Consider the following 22,822-nt stretch of genomic DNA (forward strand, 5'->3'; position numbering starts at 1 on the left):
TACTGGAAAATCCCCACTTCATCGCTACCTCGAAGATGCTGTGTCCTATCATTCATGCACCAGCTATAACATAACATTCAAATTCACTTAAATCTTGATAACATGCCATTGTAGCAGCAGTAACTAATCTAACAACTGTGTCAGGCACTTGTCTTATATATGTGTTGTCTATCACAGTGCCATATTCTGCCTGTTTACATATTTCTGAATTTGAATTTGCATGCCTATAACAGTTTCTGTAGCACTTTAATGCAATACAGATAATGATTAAATTAAAACAGGAATAATGGAATTCAAGAAATTAAAACAAGGATATAAGATAAGGAAATGAGATACACAATGTTATACACAAGGGTTTTTTTTTTTTATTCGGGCAGCGAAACAACTACTGTTGAAGATTGGATATAAAATGCAGATGGGCAACAGCAAGGAAAGCCATTCTGAAAAGGAGAAAAATGTTAACATCAGACACAAACTTTAATGTTAGACTGTATTTTCTGAACGTAGTGTATTTGTCTTGAGTGTAGTTTTGTATGGAAGTGAAACACAGACAATAAACACTCCACACTCAAAGAGAATAGAAGCTTTTGAAATATGGTGCTGGAGAAGAGTGCTAAAGATTATATGGTTAGATCATGTAACTAATGAAGAGGCACTGAATCAGACTGGTAGGAAAAAATGTATGCCACAACGTGACTAAAAGAAACATTCATTTGATAGGATACATCCTAAGACATCAAGAAATCACCAGTTTGATAATAGAGGAAGTCCTAGCCTTGACCAGAGTAAGCAGGTTCAAATGGATATGCAGGGGTGAAGAGGCACGTACAGGATAAGACTGGCGTGGAGAGCTACATCAAAGAGCAATCTAGATTTAAGACTGTTACAACACCCAGATTGAAATGACAGGTGTGCAAACACCACAGCATCTTGATAGATATTCAGTGTACGGCACCTTCTCTGCAAATGGTGCTGCTGTTGATCCCAAATAACTTAACGTTCTGATGTGCCAGAGCATTTCGTTTGGTGTAACATGAGCCCTCTGCCTACTGCCTCTGACTTAATTCCCACTCCCTTCACTCTTGTTTGGTCAGAATAAACCCGAATGTAGTGAGGTCCAATATGCTGGCATTTGGTACATCATGAGTGTAAATGTAGAATAGGACACTGTTCTAACTGAAGAAGTTAATTGTACAGTGATCTGTGAAAATCTTTACATATGACTTTAATAGTAAGTGGCTTTGTGATGCATATATGTGCTTATTTCTTAACCTTTAAATTAGAATTAATTTGAAGTATGTAATTTTTAACACAAAGTGTGAGAAAAGAGTGATATATTGTGAGAATTCTCTGAACTGTTTGAGGTATGAAACTTTGTTGTCATGTACTCTTCAGTGCTGTAGGATAACTTTCGAGATTAAGACCATTAGACTCAAAGATTTAATTTAAAATAAATCTATGTACATATTCTTAAATCACAGTTACAATAAGAAATACACATTTTAATAGTCATTACATATATAAATAATAATTGATGTATGTTATGTATGTTCAAAATAATCATGTTACTGGAAGTTGTTCCATATCATTATTACATTACAAACAAAATGCCATGAACAGTTACATGTAACAGTGCCTAAAATAACTCAAGGGCAGTGAAAAAATATACAGGTTTAAAAACAATATAGTTCTTAAAATTACTGATATAAATACAAATAATAACATCTTCAATATACATACTACCAGCAATTATCCTTATACAAAATCAGCTCTTGGCAATTTTAAGTTGTACTTGTGCTTCATTGGTTAATATAAGCTGGAATATTCATTTCTTTAAATTACCATCCTTAAAAGTACAATTTGAGGCTGTCTTCTGATGACTAAAATGCAGGATATGGCTACATATACATGTGAAGAATAACAAACTGAGCATAGTCTAAGGGGTTTTGTCACTATCTGCTGACAAGAGGTTCAATGTTTGATTGTAGCCAGAAGGGTTTATCTGCACACTCATTCTCTTAAGCACTTGACAACATAAATGTTGACTATTCTCAGGAATACATATCTTAAAGAATAAAGAAAAGCATTAACATTGAATAAAATATCACATAATTGGAGAATGAATGACAAAAGTCATCTATTAGCATTCACAAAATTAAAATACTTTAAACACATTTTTCCCCAGCTGTAATTCAGCATTTTGGTCACATTAAGCGACTCAAATGTTATTACATAATTTGTTGATACAGACTGAAAATATTACTATTTGTAAGTAACTGTCCAATTGAAATGTTAATAAGTCAGGTTCAGATCTTCACTGTTTCTAAATTTTATTTTATTGACACTCATCAGTTTCAAACAGAAATAGGTCACTGATATCTCTGGTACAATCACATTCACTGTACCTTACATGCCATCAAGTAGGCAAAGATGTAGATATACAACACAGATAAAATCTTGTCTCTTAGTACAAAATGGTCTGTCATGACATGTTACTTCCTTTAACTCAACTCACAATATACAGAGTTTTGTATCATTAAGCACCTCCATGACACGTGTGTCCTCTTAAAGGCACCTGTTGCTTCTAAAGAAGAGGTGGTAGTGCAGATATATCTGGTGGCTGATGCTCTATTGAATTAGCACTGAATTTTGGTTTGCACACACACCCACTCTCCACTAGTACATAATCTTGCCCAGTCAATGTCACAGGGCCAAGAGGTATCACAAGAAATAAGTATGGCACATAGGTCTGTGTACATTCTCCCCGAACCACTTCACATTCACTTGCACTGAAACAAAAGAAATGATACAGTTTAAAGCACATACTTAATTTCAAGAAACAGAAGAAAAGGGTAACAGAGTTTCTGTATTTGAGCCATTTGATGATAAATACAGTGAACATGTTTCCATAACATGTTATATATTTTTCGAAGCAACTGCAAACCAGTAGTAATAAAAATGAGTAAGAAAAGAAAGATTTTTGTGGCATGCCAATATAACAAAATCATATATGGCTTCTTGTTGCTCCTGTTCACAGTGAATCTACAATGTCTCGAGTGTATATATTCATATATTCTCCTTCCATCTTCAGAAACATGATGGTACATGCCTGTCGAAAGGTTTTCGAAAGATTGCGAACTCACTGTAAATTCATGGGTTAAGAAACACAAGAAAAAATTTTCATTCCTGGACACAGTCATGCACAATTCTCTGCCCACACAGAAACTATGATATCTAAAGTAACTAACATTTCACTTAAATGCTTGAGTGGTAGAAACTTCCAAGTATGCACCATTGCATTTTGACTCGTATATGGCATGAGGTAAAACAGTGGTGGTGGTGGTGGTGGTGGTGGTGGTGGTGGTGGTGGTAGTAGTGGTCTAGAAAGAGAGAGACCAATGAAGAGCACAAAGTTGTACATAGTGGTAAATAGGAATTGGACCAAATGTGTGACCACAGCACCAAATGACTTCTATTTTGTTCAGATGATCATAATGGCCACTTCTGTTTTATCTACAGTGTTGGACAGATTTTGTAGCACAGCAATGGGTGCGGGCCAGTCTGCAGGTACAGTTCAGCATCATCTGCTGTTGGGTGGTCTGGTGGCACGCAAGCCATTGCATTGCCCTCCATTGTCCAAAACCCACAAATGGATTAGTGCAACAGGCACATTACAGCCAACACTGATATCTTAGTAAAAAATGTAGTGCTCTCTGAAAAGACTCACTTTAACCTGCCCTACAACTATAGCCACATGTGTTAGATGTTATCAAGGTGACCACAGTCTGGTAGATTATTTTGTTGAGTGTTATAGCTGACAGGTGCCTTTCCCAACAAGTCATCCATCGAACAGGAGTACATTTGCTTGTTAACCTGACCATCACAGCCTGCCAGGAACCACTACTGATGCTAGAAACCACCTAAAAGGTCCTTCAGACACATATTCAGGTCCTCTTAGCTTCCATGTCTTGAACTTTAGAAACTTTAGTTGCAGTAAGTGAGAGATTCATACAACACTGAATATTTTTAAGTTATATCATCCAATTATGTAATTCTATTAATTTCATTTAATATGTTATACGAATTTAACTGTAGACCTATAAACCACTGCTGCAGAAATTTTTATAGGTGGTAGTGTAGTTAACAAGTCAGCTGATGGTAAAGTAGCATGTTTAGTGATACATTGTTGTGGTCAAAGCAACATTTGAAGTGAAGTGATTATTGCATTTTTGTGTTTCCTTCTTCTTGACACAGCAGTTTTCCTGAAACCTGGCTGACTTAAATGCCTCAGCCAACATCTTTATTCCTCTGTGAATACAAGAAGCCATTATCTATTATCTCAAACCTCACATTTTTAATTCTGCCATACTTACGTTCAATTTGCAGTGATGAGCAATATCTTACCCTGTATGCTGAAGGTCACACTAAGGTCTTCGCAAACAGACATTAATTATACCCACAAAATAATAATTCTCCAGCCAACTAAAATAACTAATTGCAAAGAAAAATCCACACCACCTAATATCATCCCAGATGAAAACAACTCAGTCATCCCCACTGGCTGCAGGGTCAGCTATTTATCATGCTTGGAAATTAGGAACACAACCCACAATCCTTCCACCCTCACAAAATGGTATTCGGATGGATATGTGTGTATGTGCGAGTGTATACCCGTCCTTTTTTCCCCCATAAGGTAAGTCTTTCCGCTCCCGGGACTGGAATGACTCCTTACCCTCTCCCTTAAAACCCACATCCTTTCGTCTTTCCCTCTCCTTCCCTCTTTCCTGATGAGGCAACAGTTTGTTGCGAAAGCTTGAATTTTGTGTGTATGTTTGTGTTCGTTTGTGTCTGTCGACCTGCCAGCACTTTCATTTGGTAAGTCACATCATCTTTGTTTTTAGGTATATTTTTCCTTCATGGAATGTTTCCTTCTATTGTAACATATATATATATATAAAACAAAAGCGCTGGCAGGTCAATAGACACACAAACATACACACAAAATTCTAGCTTTCGCAACCAACGGTTGCCTCGTCAGGAAAGAGGGAAGGAGAGGGAAAGACAAAAGGATTTGGGTTTTAAGGGAGAGGGTAAGGAGTCATTCCAATCCCGGGAGCGGAAAGACTTACCTTAGGCGGAAAAAAGGACAGGTATACACTCGCACACACACACACACACACACATATCCATCCGCATATACACAAACACAAGCAGACATTTGTAAAGGCAAAGAGTTTGGGCAGAGATGTCAGTCGGGGTGGAAGTACAGAGGCAAAGATGATGTTGAAAGACAGGTGAGGTATGAGCGGCGGCAAATTGAAATTAGGAATTAGCGGAGATTGAGGCCTGGTGGATAGCGAGAAGAGAGGATATGCTGAAGGGCAAGTTCCCATCTCCGGAGTTCTGACAGGTTGGTGTTAGTGGGAAGTATCCAGATAACCCGGACGGTGTAACATTGTGCCAAGATGTGCTGGCCGTGCACCAAGGCATGTTTAGCCACAGGGTGATCCTCATTACCAACAAACACTGTCTGCCTGTGTCCATTCATGCGAATGGACAGTTTGTTGCTGGTCATTCCCACATAGAATGCATCACAGTGTAGGCAGGTCAGTTGGTAGATCACGTGGGTGCTTTCACACGTGGCTCTGCCTTTGATTGTGTACACCTTCCGGGTTACAGGACTGGAGTAGGTGGTGTTGGGAGGGTGCATGGGACAGGTTTTACACCGGGGGCGGTTACAGGGGTAGGAGCCAGAGGGTAGGGAAGGTGGTTTGGGGATTTCATAGGGATGAACTAAGAGGTTACGAAGGTTGGGTGGACGGCGGAAAGACACTCTTGGTGGATATATATATAGACACACACACACACACACACACACACACACACACACACACACACACACACACACACACACACACACACACAAGCAGACATTTGTAAAGGCCAAATGTCTGCTTGTGTCTGTATATGTGCGGATGGATGTGTGTGTGCGCGCGCGCGAGTGTATACCTGTCCTTTTTTCCCCCTAAGGTAAGTCTTTCTGCTCCCGCGATTGGAATGACTCCTTACCCTCTCCCTTAAAACCCACATCCTTTCGTCTTTCCCTCTCCTTCCCTCTTTCCTGATGAAGCAACCGTTGGTTGCGAAACCTTTCATTTTGTGTGTGTGTTTGTGTTTATTTGTGTGTCTATCAACATACCAACGCTTTCGTTTTATATATATATATATAAAACTTCTGCACAATTCCAGTGCAGTAATGTGTTCATTGTAAATAAAATAAGAGTGTGTGTGTGTGTGTGTGTGTGTGTGTGTGTGTGTAAGTGTGTGTAAGTACAATCTAACTTCTGCCCCAGTTCAGTGCAGTAAACTATTCATTACCTTATAAACAAATAAAAACTTTTTTATTTTAAATTCAGTGTATTAGTGTTTGTAAAACGATTCTTTCATATAGTGTTCATTAAAAAATGACTACAATGCCACTTGTGACCTGTGGAATGGTACATTAGCTTATTTGTTTGAGTTGTAAATATTTGTCATGTATTGTTGTTTTTCTGACATGTTCTACATTCTGGAGGACCTCCTCATTACAGATCAATTGGAATGAAAGTAAATCTAATCCAATCTAATCATGCCACAATACAATCTTAATTTGTCGAGTTGGTAGTTTCTTGGGAACAAATTTTCAAAGAATGACTTGCCTGAAATGTTTCTCATTCAATATCCCAATGCAAGTAGGAAGGAAGGATGAATGGTGTTTCACATCTGTTCTACAGCTAAGATGAGGATGGAGCTTTGCTTGATTTCTTACTACTGGAGAGGAAGGAAGCAGCTATGGGTCTTTTGAAGACAGTCCTGGAATTTCGATCGAGTGGCCTGGGTGAATGCAGAAAACTGATACCTGGATGGCCAACCGAAGAAAGAACAGTTGCATGTGGTGTTGTGAATTTATCTACTGTTCTGTATACCATACATATTAGAAAACTGGTGAAATGATGAGATAAACTCCTGTCACAGGCTTATACTGCCCTGTCTGAGGCAGGGACATCCATGAAAGCAGTCATATACCAGATATGCTGTAATTTCCATACAGCATTGTATATTACGTTACCTCTTATCAATTACTCAACTGAATGAGTGGCCAAGAGTTAGTCCCTGCACACTGACAATAACTTCAATCATGCCACATCTACATAATCTTCCTCTCCCTCCTCCTTCCAATCCACTCCTTCAAGTCTCTGTGCTCTATGCCCAACTCCCGTGCCTGCAGCCAGAATGAGCTCACTTGTGCCACATTCCTATCCTATTTGTGTGCTCTCTCTCCCTCCTTGCTGTTGTCCATTCTCCCTCAATGCCTTAACAACAGTCTTTTGAAACTTTCTTAAAGCTCATCCAAAATAGCAAACTATTGATTAACAAGGATGCACACATCAACCCACTGTCACCTTGAACCCCTTATGCACTGACACATCCCTAGAGAATTTTGTATTGTTTCACAGCCTTCCACATTCTGTTCATGGAGATGCCGTACATATTGTACCAGGGGCACGTAGACATCTTCCAACAAATAAGTCTACTGGTTTTAGGTCTGGAGAGTGTGGAGGCCAAGGAATTGGTCGACCACTATCTATTCATCTGTGATGGTATCTGTTATTTAGAAATCTGTGAACATTAACACTGAAATGAGGAGCTCCATCGTACATGAAGTATTGGGTGGTTATTATTGAACTGATAGTGTTCCAAATGCTGCAGGGCAGGCTGTATACATCACAGGACACAAACATCGTAGGTATGTTTATTAATCTGTGCACTTAGGGAGTATGCTGGAAAAATAATAATTCCACTTCCTGCCCCCAGGTGAAAATATGGCACTGTTAGTCTTCAGAATGCGAAACTTTTTTGTTTCAATGTCAGTATGCTTTTTGTCACTTGGCGAAGCATGTTTACTTCTTTTGTGAAATGACTGTTGGTATAAAGGGTTAAGAAAGTTTTCCATAAGAAATACGGTGGCTATAAATAGCCACAACACACTCCTGGTAAAGTTGTTTTATCAGAATGCCAGAAACATCAGGGCTGCCTGGCAGGATAATCACCGAGAAAAAGATCTGCGACAAGACCCCACGTCCATAAATGGGCTAAAGAAGATAAAGGAATTTGAAGAAACAAATTAATTAGTTGGTGCAGCAGGGAAAGAGAGGTGGCCCATTCCCATGGCAGTTGCTGATGAAGTTGCTGTAGTTTTAGCCAATCATGTAGCATATGTTACAAATTCTGCGGCTAATGTTTGATATGTGGCCAGGGAATATTCTTTGGACAGATGAGGCACATTTTACTTGGCACGGTTCTACGAATGCACAAAACTGTCACATATGGAGTTCTAGCCACATCACATTGTGCAGGAACGTACACTGCACTCACCTTATGTGACTGTGTTGTGTGGTTTTACAAGCTCCTTTATCCTCGGTCCATTTTTCTTCAAGGAGAAGACACCTTGCAGTCTCGAGCCTGTTAGGTACACAGTGACATATGCAGGTTATAAGGCGCTCTGTGTGCCACAGCTGATTCCAGCTTTGCAAGAACCCAACTATATCCATACCACTATTTTTATGCAATATGGGACGACACACGTTGCTTAGGTAATGACTGCATCATCTCTAGGCAAGTTCAGGATGTGTGGCCTCCCAGATCCCCCAACCTAAATTCATGTGAATTCATTGTGGCTATCGGAGATGTATACAGACTCATTCAGATATAAAGGCTAGCATACAATAACTTATGGCTATGATTATACTGGATAAGCTGCGAGCAACTGTCGACCATGCTGTGTTATGATGTAGCTTGTTGCTGAGTAAGGAGACCATATATAACACATATTGTAATCTGTGATCATATCTTAATAAAGGCCCCGGGAGTAGACAACATTCCATTAGAACTACTGACAGCCTTGGGAGAGCCAGTCCTGACAAAACTCTACCATCTCGTGAGCAAGATGTATGAGACAGGCAAAATTCCCTCAGACTTCAAGAAGAATATAATAATTCCAATCCCAAAGAAAGCAGGTGTTGGCAGATGCGAAAATTACCAAACTATCAGTTTAATAAGTCACAGCTGCAAAATACTAACGCAAATTCTTTACAGACGAATTGAAAAACTGGTAGAAGCCGACCTTGGGGAAGATCAGTTTGGATTCCGTAGCAATGTAGGAACACGTGAGGTAATACTGACCCTACGACTTATCTTGGAAGAAAGATTGAGGAAAGGCAAACCTACGTTTCTAGCATTTGTAGACTTAGAGAAAGCTTTTGACAATGTTGACTGGAATACTCTCTTTCAAATTCTGAAGGTGGCAGGGGTAAAATACAGGGAGCGAAAGGCTATTTACAATTTGTACAGAAACCAGATGTCAGTTATTAGAGTCGAGGGACATGAAAGGGAGGCAGTGGTTGGGAAGGGAGTGAGACAGGGTTGTAGCCTCTCCCCGATGCTATTCAATCTGTATATTGAGCAAGCAGGAAAGGAAACAAAGGAAAAGTTCGGAGTAGGTATTAAAATCCATGGAAAAGAAATAAAAGCTTTGAGGTTTTCCGATGACATTGTAATTCTGTCAGAGACAGCAAAGGACTTGGAAGAGCAGTTGAACGGAATGGACAGTGTCTTGAAAGGAGGGTATAAGATGAACAACAACAAAAGCAAAACGAGGTAAATGGAATGTAGTCGAGTTAACTCGGGTGATGCTGAGGGAATTAGATTAGGAAATGAGACACTTGAAGTAGTAAAGGAGTTTTGCTATTTGGGGAGCAAAATAACTGATGATGGTAGTATGGAAGTGAAACATGGACGATAAATAGTTTAGACAAGAAGAGAATAGAAGCTTTCGAAATGTGGTGCTACAGAAGAGTGCTGAAGATTAGATGGGTAGATCACATAACTAATGAGGAGGTATTGAATAGAATTGGGGAGAAGAGGAGTTTGTGGCACAGCTTGACTAGAAGAAGGGATCAGTTGGTAGGACATGTTCTGAGGCATCAAGGGATCACCAATTTAGTACTGGAGGGCAGCGTGGAGGGTAAAAATCGTAGAGGGAGACCAAGAGATGAATACACTAAGAGAGAGTAAGTGGTAGCTACAATAAATGTTCCATATTCATTTATCTTAGGAATTTAACAGTCTTATTTTTGTGCATAGTTTTCTACTTGCTTTAGACATTCTGTTGTGTAAAAGCACTCAGTGAAAACCAATACCAACAGATCTACTCTAGGTGGAAGCATTTTCCTGAACTGAGTTTGGTATCTTGTTGTATTGTATTGTATGTTAACCGGGGACCTAGAAATGATGGAGAGGCTCCGTCCCCACCGCAGCCGCAGTGGTCCACTTCACCCCTCCGCCACACCACACCGAACTCAGGATTATTGTGCGGTTCGGCCCCCGGTGGAACCCCCAGGGAATGTCTCACACCAGATGAGTGTAACCCCTATGTTTGTGTGGTAGAGTAATGGTGGTGTACGCATCTGTGGAGAACTTGTTTGGGCAGCAATCACCGACATAGTGTAACTGAGGCGGAATAACAGGAAACAGCCCACATTCGTCGAGGCAGATGGAAAACCACCTAAAACCCATCCACAGACTGGCCGGGTCTCCAGACCTCGACACAAATCCGCTGGGCGGATTCATGCCGGGGACCAGGTACTCCTTCCTGCCCAGAAAGCTGTGCGTTAGACCGCACGGCCAACCGGGCGGGCTGGTTTCTTGTTACCCAACGTAACAGAGCAAAATGAAATTTAAAAGGACATGCGACCAAGCTCATTTTCTGATTTCTTACTGCTGTCATAGCTGCTGTGCTGTAAAAAGCAATTGTCAGTCACTGTTTTTCTTATCCAGGTACATACCAGAATTGCTGGAATTATTACAGTCTTCAATATAAGTCTATTTTCCCCCTGAAAGCAATTAAGATGGAGCTGTTTGTCCAGGAATAGGTATAAGTACTTTGGTAATGTAAATAAAGTTAGATCTACTAGATCGCCTGTGTTGCATCTTAACAAGTATTGAACCTCAACACTCAATCACCCCCAAATCATTTTACAGATTTACAGAAACATTTGTATCTTTGGCATAATGAGGGCTTTTATGCCACGATTTATACTCCTGCAACACAACAATTTGTCACTGCATGCAGTCACAATCATGAGACATGGGAATAGTCCTGCTAATCTAACACCAGCAGTAGATCATCATTTAACTAAATAGATACTCAGCCAAGACTGACACACTCTATGGTGATCTCACTGTTTAGCACAATCTGTTGGTGGGATGTTATGAATACATAAAGAATAACTATGTATGTGGTAAAGATCACGTCTCAGAATTCCAGAGTTCTCCCATCTTTACAAAAACCTGAGTAAAAATGATTAGGTAACTACTCATGCACAAAACAGGAAAAAGCCATGCCGGGGCAACTAGTGGTGGCAGAGATGAAATAGATCTCAAACAAACATAGGAAGGGCAGTTAAATAATGCACTTTATAAAGTAAGGAATTCGTGTATTTGTTATACTGCAGTGTAGGTAATAATTATAGATTTCTTTTCCACAAATATTATTTCCCTCTACAACAGGTACTCAAGATCAATAGTCGCAGTAGAGTGTGTACTCAACCAGATAAGAGGCTGGCCAAGTAGCTGGGTGACACAAACAACTCATAGGCTCTGTCATACATTTCAGCATGCATTTATACACTGCATTTCTTTTTGTATCACCAAAAACATTGTCCTGCAATTAGCATTAACACATTAAAGGCAAAACTGGCCACATAAGGAATAACTTACTCGCAAACTTCGAAGACAACCTGTTGGAGAAGATCTGGAAACTTCTGCACAATAGTAACAGGCTGTCCTGAGGTGAGACTGACACCATACATCGGTGCTGTCGTGTTGTATCGTGTGCGACACAGTCGAGAACTTGAGCTTCCCATACTGCTGCAGCTCCCAGTGTCAGCCCGCCCTACATGACATACAAATGTTACAAGGTATATTTCTATTTTTAATTGCACTAAAGGCAAAAATCTTATATAAGAACCCATTTTAGCATTGTTAGTAACAGACATGGAACATATTTCAGACAAGAGAAAATAAGGTAGTTGAAAAATATTTAAATATTGTGTCTTCCCCTAGCACATAACATAGGGCATAAATATTTATTATGATTGTGTCAGGAATTAAACAAATGCATGTAATTAACAGATGTTATGCAGCTCCCAGCATTTGAATCTGATGCCACTTCGACAGCTTGTGAGTTAATTCAACTGTTTTTTCAGTATTATGAGAAAGAAAATGGGAGATGTTGAGCTGCAGATGGGCACAGCAAAAAGACTTTCACAATTAAAGCTTTCGGTCATTAACTTTCAACAAAAAACACACACACACACACGTGTGCGCATGTGCATATGCAAATGCAGCTCACACTGCGAGCAGCAGCACCGGTACATGATGGGAGTGGTGACTGGTTGGGGGTAAGGAGGGGGCTGGGGCGAGGAGGGGGAGGGATAGTACAGTGGGGCTGGTGCACAGTGAAGTGCTACAGGTTAGATGGTGGGCAGAGGAGAGGTGGGGAAGTAGCAGAAAAGGAGAGAAATAAAAAGACTGGGTGTGGTGGTGGAATGGCAGCTGTGTAGTGCTGGAATGGGAACAGGGAAGGGGCTGGATGGCTGCCTGAGACTGCAGTCATGTGTGTGAGTTGCACACGCGTGTGTGTGTGGGGGGGGGGGGGGGGGGGTGGGGGGGGGGCATGCATATGTGTGTATTGCTGATGAAGGCCAATGGCTGAAAGCTTTAATTGTGAAAGTCTTTTTATTGTGCCTATCTGTGACTCAGCATCTCTGCTATATGGTGAGTAGCAACTTCCCTTCTGATAATATTGTTACATTCCATCCTGGATTTTCGATTGTTTGAATTTTAACTATTTATTCGGCCTCAAAAGGCTAAGTGAATATCATTCCAGGCATTTCCACTGTGGAAAAGTCTTACCAGTAGCTCCCTGCACTGTGAGCCCAATTCAATGTCCAGTTGTATTTAAGAAAAAGTTGAGACACTTGCTTTTGTCAATCTCATAACTTTTTCCTAAAGAATTAACATGTATTTTTATCAAACAACAAAGGAATGCTCACATCTTTTTCACCAGTCAAACTTCTTTGTCTTTTCGTTTTTCAGTCAGTTACAAATCTATTTCTGCTGTTCCCCACTCCCCTCTCCATTACTTGTTTTCATTGTGTTTCCCTTTCTGTCCTGTTCCTTCTCTGAAATACAGTTCTACTAATATTCACAGTTTGAAACTACTTGGCTCTAACTCATTTTGACTGCTTTTCACACACAAATACTAGTATAAACTTATAAATACAGAGGCTTCTGTGGCTGGTGCAGGGAACAGTGAGGCCTGTTAACACCTGTGCAGCAGAACACGAGTGCTACATTCGATGGTGACAGCACAACAATTGACACTAGCAAGATACCACCGCAATTGTGGGCAGTCTGTTAAGTTTCAGGAAGCGTGAGTATTTGCAAGATACCCATGGACATTCACAGGAAAAATGAGAGAGGCAATTAAACTCTGAAGCAGCCTGGCATCAATATAGAAGATACCAAAAGTTTCCTACATCCGGGTTTTTGGCAATCCCAGCATAACGAACCGAAGTGTTATCGCAGGGCAGCAGCCTTACCAAACACTGCAACAGTTAGTTAAACAACTAATAGCAGGAAAGCATGGCACCCATAAGCTTGTTGCATATTCGTAGTGGGCTACTAATTACCAGAAAGCTATGTAAGCCATGAATGGTATGCCTTGTATTCTCTTGCACACTTCTAAATCCTAACACTGACCAATCATATTTTAGGACCAATAATATCTAAGAAATGCGACGTTAGTGGTCTTACAGCACTGTTAAAAATGCACTGTACTGAAGCACTGACTTGTTAAATTAGTGAATGTCTTGAGGAAAGCTACTGCATCATGACCGGTAAGTCCTATTTTAGCATTTTATGAGATGAGATTGCAGTACACCAACAAGGATTTTAAAGAAATATAAGCCATGTTTTTTCCCTACTGTTGCTGTTACTCTTCCCATTACAGGGTGACTCAGCTAAGCTGAGCTGCCAGCAACAATATTGCTTATTCAAATGTAACTAGGGCCTATAGTGGTATATGTTGTATCTCTAAGAGATGAAATCCATGGCATTTCATATTTCAAAATTCAATTAGTAGTCTCTCAGAATTACAATGTTTAGAACTTAGGATTTATGTTATTGAATATGAAATCAACTGCCTGTCTTATATGAAAGATTGTGGTTTTGCCATCAGATAAGGAGGAAACAGGATATTGCACCACTGCAGTACTGTTATGCACTGAGATGACAAAAGTCATGGGATAGCAATGTGCACATACAGAGAGATGGCAGTAGTACCACAAATATAAAATATAAAAAAAGCAGTGCACTGGCAGAGCTATCATTTGTACTCAGGTGATTCTTGTGAAAAGGTTTCTGGCATGATTATGGCCACAGGACTGGAATTAACAGATTTTGAATGCAGAATGGTAGTTGGAGCTAGACTCATGTGACATTCCATGTAGGAAATCATTATGGAATACAGTATTCCAAGATCCACAGTGTCGGGTGTGTGCCAAAAATACCAAATTTCAGGCATTACCTCTCACTACAGTCAATGTATGAAATAACTACAGAAATCAATGTGGGGCATTTGACGAGTGTATCTGTTAGGACGGTGCAATGATTTTGGCATCAATGGTCTATGGCAGCAACTATTGACTCGAGTATGTTTGCTAACAGCAGGACAGAGCCTTTCGTGACCTTATCGGTTGGACCTTAGACCGGAAGCCCGTGGCCTGGTCAGGTGAGTCCTAATTTCATTTGGTGAGAGCTGATGGTACGGTTCAAGTTTAGTGCAGACCTTGCGAACCCATGGACCCATGTTGTCAACAAGGTACTGTGCAATCTGGTGTGGTCTTGATAATGGTGTGGGCTGAATATACCGGGTAATCAAAAATTCGAAAACTTAATAAACCATGGAATAATGTAGATAGAGAGATAAAAATTGACACACATGCTTGGAATGACATGGGGTTTTATTAAAACAAAAAAAGTTCACAAAATGTCCAAAAGATGGCACTCGACAGCAAAACGTCAGTGACTGCACAAGACAATCGTGTTTAAGGAGCTGTAATGAGAGAGAATCAGATGCACCAGCAGTCGCAGGATGTTGATGTAACCTGAAAAGGCACTTTTAGTGAAGCTGTATTATCAGAATAGGGAATGTGCTAGTTCAGCATTACGATCCTGTCTCCATAGGAAGGGGATTTGAACTAGAGATGGGCAAAACTGTTCTTTTCAGAGATTGGATCAGAACTGTTCACTCCCTGAAATGAATTAGCTCTTTTTCATGACTCACCACTCATTTACAATATAAAATAAATGGAAGGCACATTGCCCTTTAAACTTGGTTTATTCCAGTACTATACCTGTATTTTGATCTTATTTGATCCTATTTTGAAGTAACACAGATAATCAGTAAGAATTTCGTATTGTTTATTGAAATTTCCACGATATGACAAAGTTTTTGATTATTGATTTATTTTGCACTATCGTGGTTTTTTGGGTGATCGGAAAATGTTGTAACTTGAGATTTACATTAACAATATATTTGGCTATAACGTATTAAAATTTCATTAACCTCATACAAATACATCGCAAGCCATATATTTTTAAAGTGAACGTTTCCTTTCGAAGACGCCTAAAATCGCAAAATCCGTACCAGAATAAGAAAAAAAAATATAAATTTGACTGTAAAACGAAAGTGCTGCTTATAGCCTTACGCAGAATAAAACAAGGAAAATATTGGTGTATCACATTTTGCGATACGTTTATCGGTTCGCTCGTAATTAAAGCGTAAATTCGAGTGTCTATAATAAAAATCCTATAGTAAGAGGAGTCATCAGGAACCTAATCTAATCAGTTTAAACAAATAAAAATAAAATAAAAACAATTGATGTATACATAACATAATAATGTAATATACATAGAGGCATTACTACGAAGAACAATATCCAGTGGGGACGAACTCCGATGCAGAGGCGCTGAGTCGAGCAGGTCGAGCCGCGAGCTGTATTACTGCGTGAGCTGAGACCGCAGAGACCAGCCGTGACACCTGAGTCGCTTTGCTCGACGCTCTGGCTAGAGTCGAGACGGTGGGGCGAGCGTTGAGCGGGCGAGTTCCGAGGGAGGGGGTAGCGGTGAACTCACCCGCTCCGAGACAAATAGTTCGTTCACTTGCGAGCGGGTTTTTGCAAGTAGTTCCTATGTTATCCGCTAGGTGGCTCTCTGTCCTGTTGCTCGCATCAACTGCCCAGAGGGCAGGACGTGCGACTGAAACGATCGCCGACAGAGTGCGACGCGAAGTTACGCTGCGCCAGACACTGCGCGGCATATGTGAAACACAAAATCCAATGGGGCACTGCACAATGCAGGCAGCCAAGGTAGAAGCAGGGCAGAGGCCGGCGCTGGCTGTGTTGTGTGGCGTGCACTGTGCTGTGACCAGCAGAGGCGCTGCTGATATGCTCCGTCTCTCTCTCTCTCTCTCTCTCTCTCTCTGCCGTGGGAAACGTTTGGAGCTACCGTTCTTTTTTTCTGAATCACTGATTGTTCACTCCTTTGAAAGATTGAAGTCTATGAATTAGTTCAAGAGCGGATCGCCCATCTCTAATTTGAACGGGTAAAGGCCCGTTGACAAATGCAGCTGTGGCGAGAAAGATTTCGAAGTTCGAAGCCACGGGTTGTTTAGACAATAGACACCGTAGTGGCAGACCAAGCACAAGGCATAATGCTGCTGAGACAGTTTAGGAAGAAATGGAGAATGTAGCAGGTTCGTCTATGCACGGGGAAGTCAGCACTCGTGCAGTCGCACGTCGCACCGGCTTTCCATACACTACTGTTCGGTTGGCACTGAGGCGTACCCTCCGATGCTATCCGTACAAAATCCATCGGCATCATGAACTGTTACCTGGCAATTTAGTGAAGCGGAGGGCATTTGCGGTGTGGGCGTTTCAAAAGATGATGGAAGATGACGATTGGTTGAGTAACGCGTTGAGGACTGAGGAAGCTCATTTCACGCTCCATGGGTCTGTCAACGCCCAATGCAAATTTAGGCTAGAACTGTCCTGGAAACTCCATTGCACGTCAAGAAAGTCACGGTATGGGTTGGATTTACCACATCTACAGTCATCGGGCCTTTTTTCTTCGAGGAAATGTGTGATTCTGGTTTTGTAACTGCTACCGTGACGGGTGAGAGGTACGCCGATATGTTACAGAATCGCATCATACTCAGCCTGGCTGATAAACACCTGCTGGAACGTACGATGTTTATGCAGGATGGCGCTCCACCCCATATTGCTAGGCGTGTGAAAAATCTGTTGCACGCGTCGTTTGGTGATGCTCAGCCGCCACTTTCGTCATGCTTGGCCTCCCAGGTCCCCAGACCTCAGTCCGTGCGATTATTGACTTTGGTGTTACCTGAAGTTGCAAGTGTATCGTGATCGACCGACATCTCTAGGGATGCTGAAAGACAACATCCGACGCCAATGCTTCACCATAGCTCCGGACATGCTTTACAGTGCTATTCACAACATTATTCCTCGACTACAGCTATTGTTGAGGAATAATGTTGGGCATATTGAGCATTTCCTGTAAAGAACATCATCTTTGCTTTGTCTCACTTTGTTATGCTAATTATTGCTATTCTGATCAGATGAAGCGCCATCTGTTGGTCATTTTTTGAATGTTTGTAATTTTTTGGTTCCCATAAAACTCCATGTCATTCCAAGCATGTGTGTCAATTTGTACCTCTCTATCTGCATTATTCCGTGATTTATTCAGTTTTCAAATTTATACTGACTTTTTGATCACCCGGTACTTGGAATGAACTGGGTACTCTGGTCCAACAGCACCAATCACTGACAGGAAATAGTTATGTTCAGCTACTTGGAGACCATTTCCAGCCATTTATGGATTTCATGTTTGCAAACAACAATGGAATTTTATGGATGAAAATGCACTACATCATTGGGCCACAACTGTTTGCAACTGGTTTGAAGAACATTGTGGACAATTCAAGTGAATGGTTTGGTCACCCAGATCATCTGGCCATGCCAATGAAGATTTGTAGGACATAATCAAGAGGTCAGTTCGTGCACAGCATCCTGCACTGCCAAAACTTTCACAATTATGGATGGTTATAGAGGCAGCATTGCTCAATATTTCTGAAGAGGTCTTCCAACGACTTGTTGAGTCCATACCACATTAAGTTGCTGCTCTATGTTGCACAAAAGTAGGTCCGACATGATATTGGGAGGTATCCTATGAGTATTGTTATCTCATTGTAAAAGGAACAAGGATTTGAGGTATTTCTACAAAAGAAAGCAATTTGTTTCATGTTCAAAACAGATAAATCCTATGTTATAAATACTGTAATCCTTCCGAAACAAATAACCGGATTCTGAAGAGCGAAACGCTGTTGAGATCGCCACTTTCAGAACTACAATGCTAGCACCAGAAATAATAATAGCTCCATTTGAAACAGTTATTTTTATACCGATAACACTATAATGTAGCTACTACAGAAGGATACTGCACGTCATTTGGTGAGGGCTTTCTCACAATTCGTCTGGATGGAAACAAATATGTCGTCTTAAACAACTTAAATGAATAATGAAGTATAACTATTTGTAAATCTTGGACACCATTTCATATGTAAGACCCAACATATAATGTGAAATATGAAGAATGACCGGTAAGATGTATGAGAGCCAGATGGCCCTAATATTGACAGGATAAAAAATAATTCGTTTGCACGTTAAGAATCTTCTCGATCTTATCACGTCGCTCATATTGCTTTGAAAATAATTTTTATTGCATATTACAGCAGTTACTGACTGTTTCTGTCGACGTGAGTTTGACAACTCAGCACAGAATACTGCGGCCTAATACCCCAGAAGAAAACCGAGAGTGTAGGCGTGTGGTGCGTTCGTCGCTCCCTGGAGCGGTTCGGACCGTTAGCTGGCGAGTCCTACGCTGGAGCGATGAGCCGTTACACGGACGCGGGATGTGCCTACGTCACAGAGTGCGGTGTGTCTTAACACCTGCCGTCTGCAGCTCTGTTTCACATACCGCTTATTCCAGTTTCATCGTCAACGCTTCTAACTGATTTATCAATCATGCCATACAAATTTCATGATACTACACTTAACATTTCTCTTTGGGCGAGTGATCCACCAGGCTATTTGTATCTTGCTGTCTGCGTTTCATTTCCAGGTCGTACCTGTGTACTAGAATAGTAGTGCTCTGCGATCTTTCCCTAATCCTACGGAACCGACTTGACTGATTTTAAGGGTGAGTAATTTCCCTATTACGGCCAGTGTTTGCCAATTCTCTTTGCAGAGAAAGTTAACAGAAGCGCTGTTAAGTGGGGGAAACGGCTAATGAAAATACCTACGTCCTGCTCTGACTGAGTAGACCACCTCAGTTTTAAATAATTCCGTGAAGCGGTTTGCAACTAGCGAGATAGAGACTCAGCTGACAGCGTCCTCATGGGTTGTGGCAGTCTTGTTTCCTCTAGCGGCGGAAGTGGTGTTTTTGCAGTATATTTAAAAAATTCGGAGGGGAAGTGGATCCTTTGCCATTAACCGAGTTATTTCTTACACTCGGAGATTCCAAAGTTTGTTCCCGAACGCGGGCATGGATTTCGGGTTGTACGTTTCGTTGTCTTAGACGAGTGTTATCTTTAAGTGGAAATGCACGTACTGGGTAGGCAGAGCATTTGCATATCAGATGTCGAAGCCAGCAGCTAGCTGGACGGTATTTTAAAGAGCGAGGCGGACTCGATGATGTTAAGTAGAAGAAAATAAGTTGCACTTTTTTTCGTGGATATTTGAAAGTATGTTTTTGTGTGATTCTTTCCGTATTGACTTTGAACTGTTCTTTGTTGTTATTGTCGGCTGGAGTTGCCTCCAGCCAGTTGGAGGAGATGCGTTGAACTGTTGGCGGTGAACCTTCGCCAGCCCAGTTGTCGGATCTCGGAGTGGCAGCGCCCAGTTGACTAAAATAATCTTAATATACATCTTTGGTTCTAAACAAACGACAGTCCCTGAGGCGTAAATGTCGTCAATGATCTTGAAGAAATGGGCATACGAGCAGAAGACGCACATGACAACTTTCTTCAGAGTAACTACCATGACTTAGGGAATTTCAGAGATGAACTTAATATAAAACTGGCTCATGAGGATAAATGGGCCAGTATCAGAATGAGGACTGAAATTTATCAGGTTGCGCATGTGGCTGATTAGTCAAATAACGGCTTCTTAATTATTATTTCCTGTCTGGAATGTTGTTATTCAACGTATTACTCTGATTTTACTTTACATAAGTTCTAGTTGTATGAACTTTTATAAATGACGCCCATGTCCACCTGAATAAAAATAAGACTGATACGATTAAAAATGCCCAATGCTAATCGTCGTTGTTTTAGTATAATGGTACTGGGCCTATATACGGAAAACGAGACGACCAATGACTGACACGACACGAGAGTACTGTCCGTTTCCTTTGTAAATTAACAATGAGTGTTCCTAATGTATTAGTTAGATGGTTACAAATGTGAAACTTACAAGTAACGGAGAGCTGATATACTTCTTCAATCAACAGATGCGACTGAGTGGGAACAAGGCCTAAGTGATGGCATAAAGATTTAATTAATCAGATATTTTGGATTTTCACAGAAATATTAATTTCGCAGTCTAATCACAGACGCCATTCTGTAGCACCTATATTAATTTTTTTTATTCCTAAACAAAAAAATTTATACACTGACAGAAAGAGAAAGTGTTTGCCGAACGCTACCAGACTGATGATCCAGTATTTCCACGCCTGTGAGGTTACAGAAGTCATGGAATACCTCTTAACATCGCGTTGGATCTCCTTCTGCCCGACGTCGTGCAGCAACTCGACGTGGCGTGAACTCAACGAATCGTTGGAAGTCCGCTGCAGAAATACTGAGCCGCATTTTGTGCACGAACTGACCTCTCGATTATATCACATAAATGTTCGATGGGACTCATGTCGGACGATCTGGATGGCCAAAGCATTCGCACACATTGTCCAGAATGTTCTTCAAAATGGTCCAGTGACATGGTGTATTGTCATCCATAAAATGAATGGCTGCAAATGATCGCCAAGCGGCCGAATATTACTATTTCCAGTCAATGAGCGTATCACCTGGACTAGAGGACCTAATCCATTCCAAGTAAACACAGCCCACGCCATTATGGAGCCACCACCAGCTTGCACAGTGACTTGTTGACAGCTAGGGTTCATGTCTTCGTGGAATCCGCGCCACACTCAAAACCTACCATCAGATCGGACCCACTGAAACTGCGACTCATCTGATCAGACCATGGTTTTCCAGTTGTCTAGGGTCCAACAGATATGATCACGAGCGCAGGAGAGGCGCTACAGACAGCCGAGTCGGTCGTTTGCTGCCATAGCCCATTAACGCCAAAGTCGCTGCGCTATCCCAACGGATAGTTGGTCGTATGTCACACATTAATTTCTGCGATTATTTCACGCAGTGTTGCTTGTCTGTTAGCACCGAAACTCTGGGCAAACGCCACTGCTCTCAGTCGTTGAAGGCCATCGGCCACTGCGTTGTCTGTGGTTAGAGATCATGCCTCAGATTTGGTATTCTTGACACTGTGGGTCTCGGAATGCAGAATTCCCTCACCATTTCTGAAAAGGAACGTCTCGCACGTCTAGTACCAACTACCATCACGCACTCGAAGTCTGTTAATTTCTGTCGTGCGACCACCATCACGTCGGAAACCTTTTCACATGAATCACCTGAGTACAAATGACAGCTCCGCTAATGCACTGCCCTTTCATACCTTGTGTACGCAATACTACTGCCCTCTGTTTATGTGCATATCCCATGACTTTTGTCAACTCACTGTTGGTTGATTAAAATTGCATCCTTATGCGAGCCCATTTTCAGTACATGAAAAAGGGTATTGTTACGGATGAAAAATGGTGTTAATACATGATGGCTGTTACTGACACTTCAGATGGAAAACTTAACACAGCATGTCCAGAGGACGTGCACGGGCAGCTTAACGCCTTATTTCGGACTCTGAGAACAATCGAATCCTTGGTTTGAGGGACACGGGGACAGCAAACCGACAGACTGCTAAATGAGTGGTGACGAGATGCACTTAGAAGAGCAGTGTAGTAAGAAGAGTTCCACAAGGAAGACACCACGAGAGGAAGGTAACATCGTCCGACTGACTCTGGCGAAGATACGAGAGGCAACAGAAGAAATCGGGGCTCCTGTTACTGGCAGAAACCACCAACTGTCGTGAACGGATCACTGCAAGTTGGGCTGTGATGTCCAGTTGTACACTGCAAGTTGGGCTGTGATGTCCAGTTGTAATCTGTCGTTAGCGCAAACACTACACCACACACAATACAGACTTCCATGGTTTAGAGTTGGGATGTCCAACCAGCAGTCCGTGAGTCTCATGCGGCCCAAAGCAAGTATTGCGACCAGTGGCGGCTCGTTAGTATACATTCCTGGTGTTCATAAATTTTTCGGTTCAAATAAATTTGAGAATGTGAAATTTATTGCATATTCTGTATAAGAGTTACACTTATCAACAAGTTAATGCAACTACGGCCACTGCCAAAAATAATAAAAACAGTAATAATAATATGCATAACTTGCCTG

The 22,822-nt window shown here is 41.2% G+C and overlaps 1 protein-coding gene across 1 annotated transcript in view; it reads right to left on the reverse strand.

Moving 5' to 3' along the window:
* Positions 1–391: 391 nt before the first annotated feature.
* Positions 392–22,822, reverse strand: part of LOC126100465 (uncharacterized) — a 164,161-nt gene continuing 141,730 nt past the window's right edge. The window contains exons 4-5 of the mRNA XM_049911072.1: positions 11,818–11,992; positions 392–2,789 (exon numbers count right to left, since the gene is read on the reverse strand). Coding sequence (XP_049767029.1) covers positions 2,585–2,789; positions 11,818–11,992 — 380 coding nt within the window. The 3' untranslated portion in view covers positions 392–2,584. The remainder of the gene's footprint in view (positions 2,790–11,817; positions 11,993–22,822) is intronic.

The sequence above is a fragment of the Schistocerca cancellata genome, chromosome 9, assembly GCF_023864275.1.
Source record: "Schistocerca cancellata isolate TAMUIC-IGC-003103 chromosome 9, iqSchCanc2.1, whole genome shotgun sequence".
Classification (NCBI taxonomy): Eukaryota; Metazoa; Arthropoda; class Insecta; order Orthoptera; family Acrididae; genus Schistocerca; species Schistocerca cancellata.